Source organism: Triturus cristatus, chromosome 5_1, assembly GCF_964204655.1.
Source record: "Triturus cristatus chromosome 5_1, aTriCri1.1, whole genome shotgun sequence".
Lineage (NCBI taxonomy): Eukaryota > Metazoa > Chordata > Amphibia > Caudata > Salamandridae > Triturus > Triturus cristatus.
The window spans coordinates 815,378,491-815,399,084 of NC_140587.1; the positions used below are offsets into that span (position 1 = coordinate 815,378,491).

At 48.9% G+C, this 20,594-nt stretch overlaps 1 protein-coding gene across 5 annotated transcripts in view; it reads left to right on the forward strand.

Annotated features, from left to right (window-relative positions):
- CEP192 (centrosomal protein 192) overlaps nt 1-20,594 on the forward strand; it is a 1,978,693-nt gene that overhangs the window by 610,219 nt on the left and 1,347,880 nt on the right. For all 5 annotated transcript variants that reach the window (XM_085605862.1, XM_085605865.1, XM_085605864.1 and 2 more), the window contains exon 20: nt 14,941-15,733. In XM_085605862.1, the coding sequence (XP_085461988.1) occupies nt 14,941-15,733 (793 nt within the window). The remainder of the gene's footprint in view (nt 1-14,940; nt 15,734-20,594) is intronic.

The window sequence follows — 20,594 nt, forward strand, 5'->3', positions numbered from 1 at the left end:
TCACCGTTGGCATCAACTGGGTGCGCATCACAGTTAACAGATGACCCAATGAGGGCAGCTCAATTTCTTCTTTAAGATTTTAAAGCCGTAGTTCTGTGATCGAGCTTTAGCATGCATTACTTTTATCTGTGGTTTTCCTTTCATTTGATGATCTACAATAGATCCAAGATTTTTCTATGTTTTGACTTCCTCCACTTTTTTCACTTCTAAGAACCAAGAATGCTTCTTCTTTGTTGAATCCACCAGCTGTACTAATGTATTTTTAAGTGGAGCTCTAAGCCTTGTGTTGTAATCGCATTATAATATGTGTATCCTCTATTGGTACATCCCGTTCCCCCCTCTTCCTTCCCATTCCTTAGTAGCTTCCTTGAGAGTTCATGATAGAATGTTGAGAGGATTTTCTGTGAAACAGGAGAGTGACTACCTGCGTAGGGGGCAGCTGATCATCTCCTATTTGAGTACTCTCTCCTGGACTCTGTGGATGCACGATCGTCTGGCCATCTCAACTGTTGCCTGTTTGACTGTGACCATTTGGTGAGGTGCCAGCTGGTGTTCCGTGTCCACTTTCCCGTGGTATTCCTGCATATCACTAGTTATTTCGGAGAATGTATTGAACGGTTGCTTCATCCTCTGCAACTTGTGAGGTGTTTTCTCTTTAGAACATTTTGTCCTTGTTCAGCTGCGACCTCAGGAGCAAGTGCGTCTTTCTCCGGCCTTGATGTCGTAAGGTAGAGACATATTATATTACAACCTTTACCTCTGGTCTGCTGGAGCTGCCTCTCTTCTGCTGTGGCCTGTCTTGGTGTTTGGACCCTTACGTTGGTGCTTTCCTGCTGACGGTGTCACGTTTTCCTCAGGTTGAGGCTCCCCAGGGATTGCGACCATATTTTCTGCTCCGGAACTTTACATCTGCCACGTAGTCTCTCTGAATTCCTGTTCCCCGTTCACGTTGATAAACATTAAAGACTTCGAGGAGTCTCTGGGTCTTAGTAAAGAAATGTTGTATGCACCTGATATTTCACCAGAGGGTTACACCAGAGACCCCATTCCTCTCGTATGCATGGTTGACAGCCACATAGACTTTAAAGGAAGATCCACAGTGGGCAAAGTGTATATAGTTGAAAGTGGAGCTAATCTGCTAGGATGGCAACATCAGAAAGAGTTTGGGATTATTTTAGACCCCAATGAAAAAAAACAAGTCATTCTAGTTGACAATTCCAACAGCAACAAGCCCCTACAGGATGCTTTTCCAAAACTTTTCACTGATAAACTAGGTAAGTTGCGAGACTTTCAACACAAAATCAAGGTTAGACAAGGTGCCAAGCCTGTGGTGCACAAAACACGTCCAGTACCCCTTCGTCTTAGAGAAACCCTCAAACTGGAATTGGATAAGTTGTGTAAATTGGGTGTCATTCAACCCATAGAAGCTTCAGAATGGCTAGCACCATTAGTTCTTGCATCTAAGGCCAATGGACAAGGTATTTGTCTTTATGTGGACCTCTGCTGTCTAAATGAAAACATCTGGCTAGAGAGATTTCCTCTCCCCAACATAAACGAGATGTTAAGTACCATGGGGAAGGCTTGTTTTTTTTCAGTCATTGATTTATCAATGGCTTATCATCAAGTAGAACTTCACCCAGAGTCAAGACCTCTGACAGCATTTACCTCACCTTTTGGGGTCTATATGTTTGTAAGGATGCCGTTCGGTCTTGCATCAGCGGCTTCCATCTTTCAAAAAATGATGTAACATGTTCTTAAGGGTGTCAATAATACCCTTTGTTTCCAGGATGACATACTGATGTATGGGGGCGACGGAAGAGGAACATGACGTCACCCTCAACACGGTGTGCCATAGACTTTCGGATGCAGGTCTAACAGTGAAAATTGAAAAATGCAAGATCAAACTCACGTCTGTTGACTATTTGGGGCATACTATTTCCAGGGATGGTTTTAGACCCAAATTCAGCTTAATTCAAGCGGTCAAGGATGCCTCGCACCCATCTAACAAAGATGAACTTAAATCTTTATTTTCTTGGATTAGTAGAATATGTCAAAGTTCGTTAGAAATTTCTCTTGATTTATGTGATGGATTACGTGAGCTTCACAAGAGAAACGGTGTTTGAATGGGAAAAGAAACACAGTGAAATGGTTGAAACGATAAAACAACGCATTCTTGAATCGCCTGCCTTAGGTACGTTTGACCCTAAGAAAAAAACTATACTAACTACAGATGCCTCGAGTAAAGGGTTAGGTGCCATGCTTTCTCAGAAAGGAGATCGTGAGGAAACTGTCATAGCATTTGCATCCCGTTCCCTTAGCTCATCAGAACGGAACTACTCAGTTATTGAAAGGGAGGCGTTGGCATGCTTTTGGGCAGTGCATCATTTAACATTTTTCTTGTGGGGTATAAAATTTGTTATACACACCGACCACAAGCCTTTAACTTTCATGTTTTCATCCAAACATACCCAAAGCATGTCTCCACGTATAAACCAATGGGTTTTGGGTCTAGAGAACTTCTGTTTTAAAGTGAAGTACCTACCAGGCCCGGTGAATGTGAGTGCTGACTATTTATCCAGGTTTTCCCTCATGGGCAACCATAGTGAGGAACCTTTAGACGTCCCCATTTTTTCAATGCATCTTCCTTCTCTTAATAGTGATGAATGGGACAAGAGTATATAGGAAGACAAGGCCATAGAGGTACTCAAAGACTTCATCATTAAGGGATGGCCTAAAAATCTGTCCGAAGTCCCTGATGTAGTCAAAAGATTTTTGGGAGGTGAGGCTGGAGTTATCGCTCATGTCTGGTCGGATACATTGTGGTGGCAAAATCATTCCACCCACGGATTTGAGAAACAAAATAATCGACCTAGCCCATGAGGGACATTTAGGCAGGAGCCTCACTAAAAACAAAGTTAGGAGTTGCTTTTGGTTTCCTAAAATGGATTCCATGATCGAACTCAAAGTTAAAGAATGCACAAGCTGTGCTAAAAGCGACAAAAGCAAAATTCTGCATAAAGCCCCTTTATCTCCTGTCAATGTACCGTTGGTTCCATGGACCAAACTGGCCATGGATATAATTGGTCCTATGGAGGTCCTGGGTCCTCAGAGAAGGTTCATGTTTGTTCTCGTAGATTATACCTCCCATTGGGTCAATTTCAAATTTTCGCCATCCACCACGACGAGCAAACCCATCTCTTTCTTAAAGAACATATTTGTTTATGAAGGTATTCTAGCCACCCTTGTAACAGACAATGGAGTGCAATTTGTTTCTGGGACAATGAGGGAATTCTTGGAAGAGCTAAATATAAGGCACGAGAAGACTGCTCTCCACTGCCGTAAAGCTAATGGTCCGGTAGAGAGGATGAATCGCATGGTGAAAATACACATTCAATTAGCCATCACCAATGGATTCAATGTTGAAGATTCCCTCAGAGAGTGTATTTCGGCATACCACACCACTCCCAACTGTGATACTGGAGTGTCGCCTTTTGTGTTCCTGAGAGGGAGGGAACCTAGTACCAAAATGAACCCCAGGTGGTTGGAGGGTGGGAAAAGTGTATTACCTGATCTAGACCAGAGCAAGGAGAAAGTTCATCTACATCAACAAAAATACAAGACTTGGTATGACAGGAAACATGGGGTCACAAATCTTGATTACAAAGCAGATACTCCTGCGGTTGCCAAGAAACCAATTCACGTGCAACCAGGGTTGAGCAAGTATTATGCTCCCCTACGAGTGGACAAGGCAGGCAAGAATGTAGTTCGCCTGGAAAATGGACAGACCTGGAGTAATGATAGACTTGTGGACATTTCCTAGAATTGCTTACTCTTTCTTTTTTTCCCTTCATAGGGAGATGTGCTGTAATCTCATTATAATATGTGTATCCTCTATTGTTACATCCCGGTCCCCCCTCTTCCTTCCCATTCCTTAGTAACTTCCTTGAGAGTTCATGATGGAATGTTGAGAGGATTTTCTGTGAAACAGGAGAGTGGATGATCAGAATAAAGAGTTCCTTCTTACCTGCTTTGGATCTGCATGTTTCTTTGGAACTCAACCCCTTGCTTGTCCAGAAAACTTTTGAGGGCATTCATGCTGCGCTGTATTTCTATAGGTGTTTGGCTTAGTAAGACTAGGTCGTCCGCATGCTGCAGATATTCTATTTCTTCGTAAGCCAAACTTGGCGGATGCGTGTTGATATTCCTCAGTGCTTCTGCATGATCTGTCAGGTATATATTAAATAAGCATGGAGCTAATATGCACCCCTGTTTTAATCCGTTTTTTGTATAAATGTTAGTTGCACATGTTCCGTCTCCTTTTTCGACCTGAGCCAAGGTTCCTGTGTAGAGTTCCTTGATTGCATTCAAAATGCTGGTTTGTATGCCCCACGCGGCCATTTTTTTCCATAGGTGCTCCTGCAGCACCCGGTCGAAGGCAGACTTGCGGTCTATGACAACTTCGAATAGCTATGTTTCCTTTTTTTGGCTTTTTCAACTAATAGTGGCAGGGCTGTTAGTTTTGTCAATGTCCCAATACCAACCCTTAACCGTGTTTCCATTCGGGGTAAGAACTTAGTGTCTTCGAACCAGGCTTTAAGGTGTTCTAATAAACCGTCTGCGTAGAGCTTTGCCTCCACATCGATAAGGTATTGAAGGGTTGCCACTTTTGAATGTTGTCTGGAAAATACTACCTTTCCATGATTCCGGCATGTTATTCCTGGAATAAAGCTTGTTAAAGAGTGGGGTGAAATATTGTGTCTAATAAGTTGCGTTAATTTTAAAAAGAGCATTGGGTATGCCGTTTGATCCAGCGGCCCCTTCTGATTTTAATTTCTTTATGATTTATTCAAGTTGTTCAGCAGTCACGACCGGTGACTGGTTTACCTTGCCGTGAATTGTATTTGGGTTTTTCCTTTTGTTGTTAACATTAGTTGCCTGTCTTACTTGGAAAATGTTCGTTTTATTATCGGTCCGTCTGGTCCAGCATTTCTATAGGCTCTGATTTGGGGTACATTTCATACATATTTTCCCCACATTTCTGCATTAATCCTTGCATTTTGGTGACGTGTCTCCCCTAGAGTCAACCCGTTTCTGTTGCCAAAATGTTCTGCTGTTCTTTTGTTTGCTTGAGATGAGTAGTCGGTTCCACAGTTCCTGTTTGTATATTTTTTTTTTTCTTTCTTGAAGTTTTTTTATTTTGTGTTCTTAGTGCGCATAATCTAGTTTTATCACCTCTTATTCCTTGCTATGACTGTTTTGAATTATTTTTGGTTTCTTTCAGTATTTGTAATTTTTTTCTTTTCGAAGCTTCCTAGTGTACCAAGTTTATTTTCCGGTTCCCCCTTTGTTTTTCCTAATTGGAGTGTTCGTGCTTCTATGATTTGAGAATTTTTCCAGTAACACGTGTTTTAGACTCCCGTTTTTTTGTTATTTATTTATTTTATTTATTTGACAGGTTTTATATAGCGCTGGCTAGACCCGGAGGTATCAGAGCGCTGTACAGGTGCCTAAACAAGATTCCAAGAGTTGATCAAAAACTCAGTATATACGATACAACAAAAACAGACGTTTCAGTGAGGTCTGAATAACATGGTAACTACAAAAGCATATACATGTGCATATAAAGTGGCTGGTGATGGGAACACGCTTCAGGGCTGAGCAATAAGAGATTGAATAACAACAAACGTTCATTGAGGTCTAGTGGACATATACAAAACAAAAGCTGGTACATATATGTATAAAGTGGTAGATGGTGGGGACAGGCTTCAGGGGAGGAGGCAGTAGGATAGGGAGATAAATGGGGGAGGGGGATGGGTGACGGGGAGGGAGAGAAGTAGAGGAGGGTGAGGTCGGAGAAGGTCAGAGGACGTATTAAGGACCCCAGTATTTGCCTAGGAGGTGTAGTTTCAGGTCTTTTTTGAAGGCACTGTAGGAGGGGTTGCAGCGCAATTTTTTTCGGAGGGCATTCCATATGATCGGCGCGTTTCCAGAGAAGGAGCGAGATTGAGTGGTTTTCTTTTTGAATAAGGGGGGGATGAGGAGGAGGGAGTTTGTGCTCCTCATCGATCTGGCGCAACCCGCTTTTTTAAGTTTGTTCACGAGGTACAGCGGGGCATTCTGGTGTAGGACTTTGTGTGTGATGCATGTTATCTTAAAGGAGGATCTACCTTCAGCTGGAAGCCAGTTGAGAGCCTTCAGGGATGGGGGAGGATGTGGTCAAAACGTTTGTTGTTCCCCCTCTTTTGTTTGTTCATTATCCCTATTTTCTTGATTATCTTTTATTGTGTCCAATGATTCAGCATGTACATACACCTCTTCCATCAGTTTTTCTATCCCTATTCCCCGCCATTTCAAGCTCTTTAAGTTAAATGTGACTGGAGGCAATATTAGCTCTTTGGTGCTGGAGCCCTTAATGCAGGAAGCCCTACAGCAAGTGAAAAGAATGAGGTTCTCACATCCTAAATAGATTCACAGAAAGGGAGATCCAAGTGGAACTTTTTGTTCTCCTGCTGCTCTTTAACCTCTGCCACATGACACTCACTGAGAGGACCTTACCATATGCTGAACTTCTACTGTGCTACCTGCTGAATGCTGCCTGACCTTTTCAGATCTATATGCTATTTGTACTACACAGGAGGGATGGCACCTTGCTGGACCATTAGGGATGGGGGTCCGTATTCTCCTTTCCTTCTTAATTAGATGTTTGTACCAGCACTGAAGTCAAAACCTGCAATTCTAAGTCTGAAAACTACTGGTCCTGCACTTGAAAACTTCATTGACATGATTTGAATGTCCAAAGCAGTTCTCTCCAAAATGTGATGTAATGAAATCAAGAATGAATCTGTATATGGCAACGTTTAAGTCGTAATACTTGAACACAGCAGGTACAACTTCTTTAATGCTGTTTAAATTATGATTTTCTTCTGTAACTGGAGGTATATAGTTCATGAAAGTAGGAGTTTGGTTAGGCTTACTGTATGATTCCATGTTAAGGGACACAGATTTTCAAATCCTGTGTTTTCCTTTGATCATTTTCATGTGTGTTCATCCATTTCAACAAACTGTCTTCAGAAAACCCACTTTTCAAAGAATAGTTCACACTTCTAAAAGTAGGTATCCGGTGACATGGAATAAATTGGTAAATTTTGGGTGGGGGCTTTTTGATGTACACCAGTAGTGATGCACTGTAAACTGTTAAATATATTGATGTTTGGGTCTCTTTCAGCTGCAGCGATTCTATTCATCCATCAGTGCACTCACCCTTTGCTAGGAACAGGCCAACATTTTAGAAAAGTGTCCCAATGTTAAATTCATGTTTCTTAATTAAGTCCCATAAATTGATTGGCAACTTAAAACAGCACCTAGCTTATTTTCAGCAGTTGTGAATGTTTAGGAAGTGAGCTAATTGAACTCTGCAGGATCTGTTTTTGCACACATCTGCACTTTTAGCAGAAAAATCTGAACTGCACATTTCCACTGGTCCAATTAATCACTTTAATCCATCCGCTTCCTATCCTATTTATCAGTTCATCCATGCACTGACTGAACGATGCCCTAATTCATTAATGGAAACATAGATGCATTCTGCTAGGTGACACACATCGACACGGGGTGCCACACTAACTTAGCCACACATGAGCGCTTTTGTCCCTTGGTGAAGAAGCATTTCCATTTTCTAAGAAATAATTCAGACATGTTGTCTTTGTCAGTGCTTGATATTTGATCCCATTGTATGAGGTGGAGGGGGTAGGCTTTTTTTTTTTTTATTAGCAGCTGACACTTCCCTTATGAGAGATTCTTCAGAGGTACTGCACAAGCAAACTTCACCATGGCTTCAGCTGACTTCAATTCTGAGGATAAACTTGGGACAGCAAAAGTATTCCTCATTCGTCCGGCAGCCTACCCTCCTAACAATGCATGGTTCGCTTAGATAACAAAGGTTTGTTCCACCCCCCTCCTCTGTCACTGGACAAAAGTGCTGAATATCTTCCTTTAGTTCCAGTTTTGTTCCCGTCTGTGGATAAGTTGTACGTTCTTGGTAGCGAACACAAACTCTCCCAGAAGATTTAAGTGAGACTACACTTCAAGTTTTGAGTACTCCTTTTTTTTATCGACGTTCCGCATGACCTCGCAGTGAAGAGGAACTACTCTGGATTCATGATTGATTCATGCTCTTAATGTTGTCTCTTGGAAGTTAAGTGCTAAATATTTTGTTCCTATTGCTGACCTCTCACAAATGTGTGCGTCATCTCTGTCCCCTGGACGATTGAAGGTTTGTTCCTGAAACTGGACTATGCACATTGCATGTAGTAATATTTCCTTTAAGTTAAGAGCAGCTTAGATGTACATTCCAACATGTTTTTGGCTTTTGTCAAGAATCCCACCACGGAAGTGTTTAAGTAGTGTTTGGAGATTTTACAGCTAATGGCATAACTTCTGTCCTTCCCTCTGGGACCCCATCACTTATACCCATTCCAGTACAACATCTAACATCTTTCTCTCCCGCCAAATACAATAACTTTTCTTGTTTCTGGTTAGCTCTTATGACTGCACCAGTGCTCCAGCCCTCCTGAGTTGTGTACCAAGTCATCTTTTTCTGGTCGCCTTGGTAAATCAGTCTGCGTCTCATCCTCTGGTTCCATGGCCTCCCATTACCTGTACAGGCAGACACGTTTTTTCAAGAAAGCCTGATCATTGTAGCTAAAGATAATTTTGATAAACGTCCGTCTGTGGATTCCAAGATACTGCACACTTTGACTCTGAGGAACGTCGTACCATATTCAGTTTCTTCATCCACAGGCAAATTTAGAGACCGCCCTCTCTAGATGCACCAATTCTGATGTGGAAGAGTATTCAAAATTTAAAGGAGCTTGTTACTCTTTGCTCACACAAGAACTCTAAGAACAATTTGTCAGATGCTAATATCTGGAAGAGACCGTAGTTATAGATTCCTTACCTTACGATTACCCCCAGGCGTCTGGCTGGATCCGGATAAATTGTTTTGTAGCAGTACCCATGCGCATCGGTAGGTGGCATCGGTCGACTCCGTGTTCGTTGTCGTGGTCGCTGGAATGGCGTCTGGAATGCGCGCTAATGTCATTTCTTCCTTTTTCCGCGCCAGCCGGCGCAGATCCAGGGAGAGCGTGCCCCTTGTCACTTTTCATCTAACTCTTTTTTGACTTTTGTCGACATATTTTTTGAGTCTTGCGGCTCCTGGTGCACGAGCGATGTCCAGTTGTCACCCCGGTATCAAGTCCTGTGACTCCTGTCGGTCACTGAAGTCTTTGCGGGAGCAGTCCCGAAAGCTTTTAGAGGGCCCGGCTCCAGAGGAAGGTTGCGTGGGCTGGTCGCAGAGCCGTCACGATTAGTCATCGAAGTCTTGGCACTCATCGGTTAAGTCGAAGCACAAGAAGAAGGCGAAGAAGCATCATTGCGCTTCGCCTTCTCCCCATCCATCGGCTGACGCACCGCGGGACCCGGAGCGACTCTGATCCCCGGCCTCGTCCCCGGTGGGACGACTCCGCGCTACTCTCAGTTTCCGGGAGCTGGAGCGTCCCCTGCCCAGCTTCGTGCATTTTACGAAGCCCTCCACTCCAATTTGGGGTAGCCCGACTCGGCTGGCGCGCCTTCTTGCCCTGCAGATTTGGCTGGGGGCACTAGGCCTTTGATGCCGGCAGCTCCGGCCTTGACGCCATAGGACCCCCATGGATCCAGATCTGGATAGGTGCCAGTCGACCTCACTGTACCTTCCCCGGTGCCGTTTCCAGTGGCAATACTCCCATGCCGGCTGCGCCCCCAGCCTGCGTTGACCCAAACCTCACCCCCGACATGGACACACACGGACTGACCTCAACCCGCGTTGGTACTGGCGCCGGTTGGTCCCGGCGCCGGTTGGTCCCACTGTTCATCCCTGGCACTCCCTACCGCCCTGAGTGACTGGGAGGGGTCTTTTGACCCTTTTGCAGACCAACTTGAAGACCGGACTGGTGAGAGGAGTTGGGTGATGCCAATGGTCTGGATACCTCCCCAGACCTTGGTATGCTTTCTCCCCTTACCGTGGCTACGGCGGAGGGAGCCTCCTACGCTGTGGTGTTGCGTAGGGTGGCTGAGTCTCTTGGGCTGTTACACACACACACACACACACACACACACTGTGTTGAACACAGTTACTCAAGTGCTGCCACAGTGCCCGGAGTAGGTCCGGGCCGTGCTCACCCACACTGTTGGAGATGGTCGAGACACAGCGAAGTTCACCATCCGGTGTGGGGTGGATACCGTCGACTCGCTGGGGAGAACAATTTTAACGTCAATAGCCCTGAGGTGCTACGCCTGGCTGAGATCCACTGGCAATCAACTTTTGTACATGCCTTTTGATGGCCGTCGCTTATTTGGTGACAAGGCAGACAATGCGCTCGAGCTCTTTAAGGACTCCATGGCTACGGCCAGATCCTAGGGCCTCGCTACCACCTCTCGCCCCCTGCAGTCTGCTTTTCGCCCCTTTCTTGGCTACGGAAGGGGTGCTCTGTCATGTTCCACCCAGAGCCACAGGTCTGGGAAATCTGTCCAGCCTCTGCGTGACTGGGGACGTGGGACCCACAGTCGCGGGCAGGCCAGTCCACCAGTGCCCCCTCTGGAGCAGCCTCCAAGCCCTTCTAGTCCGACCTTTCAGGGCCACCATTCGCCAGTGGGCGGCAGGATTCACCATCACCTCCCCTACTGATTCAACATCATGTTGGACAGGTGGGTTTGGCAGATAGTCCGGTGGCGCTACTCCCTCCCCTTCGAGACTACCCCTCCATCCATGCCACCTCAATTCCATTGCATGTCGGAGGATCACTTTGCCCTTCTCCAACAGGAAGTTACAGCCCTCTTGGCCAAGGGAGCCGTCGATCGATTTCCTGCCCCAGAAGTAGGTTGTGGTTGTTATTCCCACTACTTTCTGGTGCCCAAAAAGGACAAGGGCATGCGTCCTATCTTGGATCTCATGAATGTCGACCGCTTCCTCCGAAAGGAGAAGTTCAAAAGGTTGACACAGGCTCGGGTCCTGTCTGCCCTTGACCCTGGAGACTGGATGTTAGTGTTGGACTTGCAGGACGCTTTTTTTTCACATCCCCGTACTGCCGACCCATTGGCGTTACCTACGGTTCACAGTAGGCCACGAGCACTTTCAGTTTACCGTGCTCCCCTTTGGCCTTACCAGCACCCTTTGGGTGTTCACAAAAGTGATGGCGGTGGTCGCAGTTCATCTGCACAGATCAAGGGTTCCAGTCTTCCCCCATCTCGACGACTGGCTGTTGAAGGCGGGCTCGCCCCGGGCTGTCATCTCCCACCTCCAGACTACGGCCGACCTCCTGCATTCGCTGGGGTTCACCATCAACGTGCCCAAGTCACACCTGATTCCCTCTCAGAAGCTCCTCTTCATCGGCGTGGTTCTGGACACAGCACAGTTTCGGGCTTATCCTCCTGAGCAGCGAGTCCGGGATATTCGGGCTATGATTCAGATCTTTCAGTGTCTATCCCGGGCTTCAGTGAGAATGACCCTGAGGCTACTGGGCCTCATGGCCTCCTGCATCCTGCTGGGTGACTATGCCAGGTGGCATATGCGGGCTCTTAAGTGGGACCTGAAGTTCCAGTGGGCACAGCATCAGGGGAATCTTTCCGATTGCATCCATATCCCGGAGGACACTGCGCACCAGTTGCAGTAGTGGCTAACAAAACAGGATTGGGTTAACGGTAGATCCCTCTCCCTTCCCCATCCAGAGTTCACAGTGGTAACCGATGAATCAATTCTAGATCAGAGGCCTCTGGTCTCCAGCGGAGTCCGGGCTCCACATCAATCTTCTGGAGCTTCGGGCAATCTGTCTTGCACTGAAGGCTCCCTTCCTTCTGTCAAAGGGAGAGTAGTGCAGGTGGTCACCGACAACACCACCGCCATGTGGTACTGCAACAAACTGGGCGGGGTGGGGTTGTGGACCCTATGTCATGAGACACTTCGTCTCTGGAAGTGGCTGGAACCTCATGTCCCTGGTGGTTCAACACTTGGCAGGTTCTCTGACGCCAGGGCTGACTAACTCAGCCTGCGGTGCATGATGGATCGCGAATGGCGTCTTCACTTGGAGGTGGTGCAAGGTCTCTTTCAGCGGTGGGAAGAGCCTTGGTTAGATCTAATCGCCACAGACGAGAACGCGCAGTGTCAGCAATTCTGCGCGTTGGAATTTCCAAGGCGGCACTCGCTAGGCGATGCTTTTCGTCGCAAGTGGAGTTGCGATATTCTATACGGCTTTCGGCCTATACCACTTCTGTCCAGAGTGCTGAAGAAGATCAAGCTTGACTAGGCCCACGTGATTCATGTGGCTCTGGACTGGGTACGAAGAGTCCAGTATCCCAAGCTTCTGCACGTGGCCATCGATCCTCCAATCTGACTGCCCCTTCGAGAGGATCTTATGTCGCAGCAGCAGGGGACGGTCCTCCACCTGAACATGTCCAGCCTCCAACTCCTTGCGTGGAGTTTGAGTGGCGACAGTTGACAGCTTTCGTCTTTCCTCCCGAAGTCTGTAACGTTATCTTGGCAGCCAGGCGTCCCTCCACCAAAACGGTATAGGCCTGTAGATGGAACAAATTTGTGGCATGGTGCGCTGCTAAGGCTGTAGATCCCCTTTCTGCCTCCCTTTCAGAGGTTCTCCTCTTCATTCTTTCTTTGGCCCTGCAGGGATCTGCGCTGGGCACTTTAAAAGGCTATCTTTCGGCCATTTTGGCCTTTCTTCTGCTTTCTGATCAGCCTTCTCTTTTCAAGTCCCCTATTGTAAATCGCTGTAAAGGACATTACTAACTTGTTTTCTCCAATTCTTTTCGTAATGCCCCAGTGGGACTTGAACCTATTTCTGACCTACCTTATGTGCGCTCCTTTCGAGCTGCTGTATAACTGTCCTCTTAGACTTTTGCCTCTTGAAACTGCCTTTTTGGTTGCCATCACCTCTGCTCGCAGGGTGAGCGAGCTTCAGGCCAAACCTCCTTTCCTGGCTGTTCATCTGGACTAAGTGGTCCTTCCACTAGGCCTTCTTTCCTGCCCAAAGTTGTTACTTCTTTCCACTTAGGACAGACCATCACTTAGCCCACCTTCTTCCCGCCCCTGGACCCTTCTGAAGATGAGGAGAGGCTCCATTGTCTGGATCCAAAACATGCGCTTTCATTCTATCTGGATTGCACAAAACCATTCCTGGTGGATGACCAGCTCTTTGTTGGCTATGTGGGCGCCAAGAAAGGTCAGGCCGTGCAAAACAAACCATCTCTTGATTGGTCGTTCTTTGCATCAAAATCTGCTATTCCTTAGCGAAAAAGGAACCTCCAGTGGGGTTGCGTGCCCATTCCACCAGGGCAATGGCAGCTACTACTGCTTCGGGACGTGGAGTACCCCTTCATGACATCTGCCAGGCAGCTACGTGGGCTTCATTGCACACGTTTACCAAACACTACTGCCTGAACAGACCAGTCCGGACAAACGGCTTCTTTGGCCTTTCAGTTCTCCAGGACTTGCCTTGCTGGTGTGAACTTGGTTAGCAGACCCACCTCCGGGGTTGGTATTCCTGGGTTATCTATTCTAAGGTGAGGAATCTCTAACTGACTCTTTCAGATGAACAAGTTACTTACATTTGGTAACGATATATCTGTAAGAGACATAGATTAGTTATGGATTCCTCACCGCCCCACCCATCCTCCCCGTTCGGCGAACTGACATCTAGGGTAAGGGACTTCCCTTCAGGGCCCTAGTTTTGTGTACCAGTGGTCGGTGTCTTGCATGGCTCTGCGCTTCTGGCGTGGAATGTCATGTAAAGAACTGACGTCAGTTCGCAGGGATGGCGTCTAAGTAGATACCGCAACGTCATACCGGCGACCACAATGACGTCCGACGCCACCTTCCGGCACGCAGGGGTACTGCTACGAAAAAAATTCTCGTGGTCCAGTCTGAAGCCTGGGGGTAATTCTAAGGTAAGGAATCTATAACTACTAATCTCTCTTACAGTTAATATTGTTACCGAAGATAAATAAGTTGTTCTTTAAGTTATGCATTTTGAAATTGTTTATCATGCCAATATGGCAGTGGGTTGGTTTTTTTGGGGTGTTTTAGCTTGCAGGAATGCCAGGCTGCTTCTCTAACCTTGATCCCAAGGTTCACAACCAACTTTAGTATCTCCCCTCCGATGGCTTTAGCAGACAGAATCTTAAACCATTGCAATCCGTGTGTTCTAAAGCTCCTTTCTGTTCTCTCTATCAAAATCCCACCAAATTCATTGCATTTCATTTCACCATCGGCCCCCTGCTTGATCTGACCGACATGTGATGCCATGGTGTTCATTGTTTCGCCAACAGATTAACTAGCCAGGACCGTATAGGTCCTTGAAGGACCTACTTGATTTCCAAGTAAAATGCCAGTCTAAAGATGATGCTCTGGGTTTAGGCCTTTGTCTAAACCTCTCCTAAGTTTGGTGGTGGGGCAACTAACGCCTACTTGTCGCTGTGGTATTTCTGTTTACCTGGTTACGTTTGCAACTGTTTTGCCAACCTTGTTTCCTTTCTGATTTTTGTCATTTTGAGTCATGTGCTGTTTTTTTCTTATGGATAAGAAAGTTTTAACTTAGCATACTGGTTCTGATCATGGCAGCTTTGCCTGACACCCAACAGTGCATGATCCACTAATTTGATCAGTTTTTAACCTGCTGTAAATGCTAGTATGTGTTTGCCTGTAACTGATGGAATGATTCTGCTTTTCTCTACATCGTTCTAGAATGTGTGCATATGCGATCAATGGGACATATATGGTATGGTTATCTTTCAAGTGTCAATTGAAAAAAAATATTAACCCATTTTCATCTTAATTTAGTTTTTGAAGTTTTACTGCTTTTGAGACAGATTGTTTTAACTAGTACAATTCTATGTCCCTAGAGCAACAACACATTTCAGCTGAGCACAACAATAATTCGAGCCAGTCCGACTCCTTCAGAGGAATACTCTAAGGATACTGAAAATGTCTCATTCCAGCGTAATGAAGAGAGAACATCTTTAAATGCCTCCATAAGAAAAACCCTTACAAAACCAGGACTGCAATCTAAAAATGTTAATGATAGAGATGAAATCAATAAATCTTCCTCTAAAATGAAGTTGGAATCTGATATTCAAGGTATTGCTTCAAAGGCGAAAATTGATTGTGTCAACTCGGTCTCGCCAAGCAAATCCGGTCTCCCCTACAACTCTAAGCAAGTTAATGTAAATGTTCCTTTAATTGCACCAGAAAGTACCATGAAAGGATCTCAGACTTCACAGCTGGCACCATCATGTATATTGTCTGCAAATAGTCTCTGTACTAAAGTTCAGGATAACCCATATGTCCCTATTTCAACCTTTAAACCTCCAGCTGCATACAATGATGTGTATTCTGTACATAATACGGTGCTGCCTTTGTGTTCAATTTCAACACAACTTTCTCAACAGTATTTAGGAAGTGAACCAGCAAGTGCCAATATTGACTTGCCTCAGTTTCCCGTTGGTGTTTCTGCAGCATATGGACTTCCAGCTAGGTTTTTGGATTCTGCCTCACAATCTGGATATATACAAAACTGTGTTCGTGCTGGAACAACTTTTGGTGCAAATGTGGGAGCAGGATTGCTAACTTCACTGCCATCACTTACTACAACTGGTGGATTTGCAAACTGGGAGACACGACGATCTTCTGGATTCGGTAAGCACCTCTTTTTCATCATAACTTTCCTTCACATATTGTTAAATTATCTCTTTTGTTCATGGGATTTTATATGCTCTTTGTGTCCAACACTTCCTTTTTTATCTTGTATGAGAATTGTATAATGTAGGCAAATGTGTCTGCAGTCAGTACATTAGGATTAGATTAAAGGTGTGACCTTTCTTTGTGTAGCGAGTAGTTTCTAATGCTGGTTTATTTTAAATAATTTTGGCTGACCATATCCAATGAGCTCTGTTCCTTTGTACCCCTTCCCTGGGGTAACAACATAATGAATGTGTTTTTATAAAGGTTTCCAGTTTGGAATAATTTTCTCTTTAGCCCTTCGCTCTCAGTGACTTATTCAATGCAGCCTGGATATTTGGCTTTGAAACATTTGATAAGTACCAAGTTTGAAAATAATGTTATATTTAGTGTATACGAGAATCTGAAAGAAACACGTTAGTTAGATTCCTCACCTTAGAATATCCCCAGGCGTCAGACTGGATCCGGAAGATTTTTCGTCAGCAATACCCCTTGCGCGTCGCTAGGCGTCGTCTGCGGCTCCGCGTCCGTCGTAGGCGTCGTGCGCCGGGATGACGTCGTCGGAGTACTTAGACGCCGTCCTCGCGCGCTGACGTCAGTTCTTCTTTTTTCCGCGCCAGTAAGCGCAGATCCGGGAGAGCTACCCCTTTAGTCAATTTTTGATCCTTTTTGATCCTGTCATATCGACACCGGTGCCGGTAGGATGCCTGGGTTTAAAGCCTGTACGGACTGTACCCGATTGATGTCGGTTACGGACCATCATCGCCGGTGCCTGTACTGTTTGGGCCTCGACCACGACGCGGAGTCGTGCTCGGACTGTAAGGCCCTGACCTCGAAGGCTAGACGGGAGCGGTCCCGTAAGCTCCTCGAGATTCGCCACTCGGCTCCGCGCGCCTCTCGATCCCGGTCCAGGAGGAGGTCCAAGGATCGGTCGCGGAGCCGCAGCCGACGTCACCATCGGTCGTCGGGATCAAAGTCTTCGGGTAAGTCGAAGCATTCCAAGAAGTCCAAGAGGCGACATCGCTCTTCGGACTCCCCTCGCCGGTCGCGCAACTCGGTTGAGGGTCAGGGTGGTTCCACCCCCGCGGCTCCGTCGGAGCCGCAGGCGCCGCGTCCGTCCCCATACCCTCCGGTCCCTGGGACTAACGCGACGCCGGCGGAAGTCAGTGCCTTCCTCTCGGCCATGAGGAAACTGGCTCCGCCGTAGGCGCCCGCTGGTGCGCCTTCGGGCCCCGCGGACCCGACTGGGCTGCCTTGCCAGCCGGCGGCTCCGGCCCCGGCGCCGTTGACGGCTCCGGCCTCGACGCCGTTGACGGCTCCGGCCTCGACGCCGCAAGCGCCCGAGGGACCCGTTCTCGAGTCCCCGTCGACGCCGGTCGACCTCGTCATGCCTCCTCCACCGGCGTCGACTCCGGTTCCACCCCCGACGCCGACCCCGATCGACGTCGTGCCCCAGTTCAGTCCCGCTCCGGGCCCGGCGCCGGTCCGGCGTCGATGGACGCCGAGATCGGCGCCGCTAGAGACACATTTTGTCTACCGCCCGGCTCCGTTACTTTCTCCTCTACACCAGGAGTCGGATGATGGGGACTACTGGGAGGGATCCGAGGATCCTATGGCCCATCAGGCCCAACTGTCCCAGGACTGGGCAGATGAACTGGGGGAGGCCAGTGGTCTGGATACCTCACCAGATACTGGATTCATCTCTCCTCCGACTGTGGCTTCGGAGGAGGGTGCTGCTTTCTCCGTGGTGCTGCGCAAGGCGGCCGCAGCCCTTGGGCTCGAGCTACCTGCCGTGGCTGTGAGGACGAACGTCCTCACTGAGGTGCTTCAGTCTGCAGCAAGCTCCACTGAGCCTCTGCTGCCATTCAATGAGGCCCTCACTGACGTTCTACAGGGCACCTGGTCCAAGCCCTCCACAGTTCCTCCTGTGGACAGGAACGTTGCCAGGCGCCACCGCCCTGCTCCGGGCGACCCCAGTTTTCTGTCCCAACACCCTACCCCTGAGAGCCTGGTTATCCAGGCCTCCACCTCCCAATCCTCTTTCCCGACCGCCCCGCCGGACCGGGATTCCAAGAGACTGAAGCAGTTTGGCAAGAAACTGTTCTCTTCCCTTAGTTTGGGCCTGCGGTCTTTGAACACCGCTTGTCTCTTGGACCGTTATTCCCCCTCTCTGTGGGATGCGGTGGAGGACGCGCTGCCCCTGTGTCCGGAGGAGGTCCAGACACGTCTTACCCAGGCTCTGGCCGATGGGAGGGATGCAGCGCGACATGCTATACGTTGTGGGCTTGACACCACGGACTCGCTGGGTAGGGCCATTTCCACCACTGTGGCGCTTCGACGTCACGCCTGGCTGCGGTCCACGTCGTTTTCCGGCGATGTCCAGAGTACTCTCATGGACATGCCGTTTGATGGCACTCGCCTGTTTGGCGAGAAGGCGGACAGTGCGCTGAACCGCTTTAAGGACTCCCGGGCTACGGGCAAGTCCTTGGGCCTCTCGGCCCCGCGGTCGCAATCTTCCGCTTTTCGCCCCTTTCGTGGCCAAGGAAGGGGTGCCTCCTCACGTGCGCCTAGCCACCAGCCGCAGAACCAACCTGCGCGCGGTCGCGGACGTGGTTTCCGCCGAGGCGGATCTGGAGGACGACGAGGTCAGCCCACATCCACCCCGGCAGCATCCGCCTCAAAGCCTTCCTAGTCCGAGCTTTCAGGCCCATTCCACGCCAGTGGGCGGCAGAGTTCGCCATCACCTGCTCCACTGGCGGTCCATCACATCGGACAGGTGGGTGCTGCAAATCGTCCGAAGGGGCTACTCCCTCCCCTTCGAGACGACCCCTCCAGCCATGCCACCGCAGCACCACCGTATCTCGGGGGATCATTTGCATCTTCTCCACGAGGAGGTTTCCGCCCTCTTGGCCAAGGGGGCCGTCGAGCGCGTTCCGAGCCCAGAAGTAGGTCGTGGTTGTTATTCCCACTACTTTCTGGTTCCCAAGAAGGGCAAGGGGGGCCTACGCCGTATCTTGGACCTCCGGAACGTCAATGCCTTCCTCCGGAAGGAACGGTTCAAGATGTTGACTTTGGCTCAGGTTCTAGCTGCCCTAGACCCCGGAGACTGGATGGGAGCGTTGGACTTGCAGGACGCCTATTTCCACATCCCCGTCCTGCCGGCCCACCGGCGTTACCTGCGGTTCACGGTGGGCCAAGAGCACTTTCAGTTTACCGTGCTCCCCTTCGGCCTCACCAGTGCCCCTCGGGTGTTCACGAACGTGATGGCGGTGGTCGCAGCTCATCTGCGCAGATCAGGGGTTCCAGTCTTCCCCTATCTCGACGACTGGTTGTTGAAGGCGGGCTCGCCCCAGGCAGTCGTCTCCCACCTCCAGACTACGGCGGATCTCCTGCATTTGCTGGGGTTTTCCATCAACGTGCCGAAGTCACACCTGAGTCCCTCTCAGAAGCTCCTTTTCATCGGAGCGGTTCTCGATTCGGCGCAATTCCGGGTCTATCCACCGGAATAGCGGGTCCGGGATATACAGGCCCTGATTCCCATCTTTCGGCCTCTATCCTGGGTTTCGGTCAGGCTAGTGTTGCGGCTTCTGGGGCTGATGGCCTCCTGCATCCTACTAGTGCATCACGCCAGGCGGCGCATGCGGGCTCTGCAGTGGGACCTGAAGTTTCAGTGGGCCCAGCATCACGGCAACCTGTCCTACCATGTCTTGATCTCGGAGGGCACTGCACAGCAGTTGCAGTGGTGGCTCACGGACCGCGATTGGGTCATGGGCAGGAGCCTCTCCCTTCCCCAACCGGACCATGTCGTAGTGACGGATGCGTCCCTCCTGGGATGGGGTGGCCATATGGGAGAGGCAGAGATCAGAGGCCTCTGGTCTCCGGCGGAGTCTCGTCTCCACATCAACCTGTTGGAGTTGAGAGCGATCCGACTTGCACTGAAAGCCTTCCTTCCCTCTGTCAGGGGCAGTGTCGTGCAGGTGTTCATGGACAACACCACCGCCATGTGGTATTGCAACAAACAGGGCGGGGTGGGGTCGTGGACCCTTTGTCAGGAGGCTCTGCGCCTCTGGACGTGGCTGGAACACCAGGGCATCACCCTAGTGGTTCAACATCTGGCGGGCTCTCTGAACGCCAGAGCGGACGAACTCAGCCGCCGGTGCATGATGGATCACGAATGGCGTCTGAACTCCGAAGTGGCGCAAGGTCTCTTTCAGCAGTGGGGAGAGCCTTGGTTAGATCTATTCGCCACCGAAGAGAACGCGCAATGTCAGCAGTTCTGCGCGTTGGAATTTCCAAGGCGGCACTCGCTCGGCGACGCTTTTCGTCACGAGTGGAGTTGCGGTCTGTTGTACGCCTTTCCGCCTATACCACTTCTGCCCAGAGTGCTGAAGAAGATCAGGCACGACCGGGCCCAAGTCATCTTGGTGGCTCCGAATTGGGCACGAAGATACTGGTATCCCGAGCTACTCAGTATGTTGACCGATCCCCCGATACGTCTGCCCCTTCGGGAGGATCTTCTGTCGCAGCAGCAGGGGACGGTCCTCCACCCGAACCTGTCCAGCCTCCACCTCCATGCGTGGAGATTGAGCGGCGGCAGTTGATGCCATTTGACTTGCCTCCTGAAGTCTGTGATATCATTCTGGCAGCCAGGCGTCCCTCCACAAAGACGGTATACGCCTGCCGGTGGAACAAATTTGTGGCATGGTGCACAGCAAAGGCTGTGGATCCCCTTTCCGCCCCTCTTTCTGAGGTTCTCCTCTTTCTTCTTTCTCTGGCCCGGCAGGGCTCTGCCCTGGGCACCCTGAAAGGTTATCTTGCT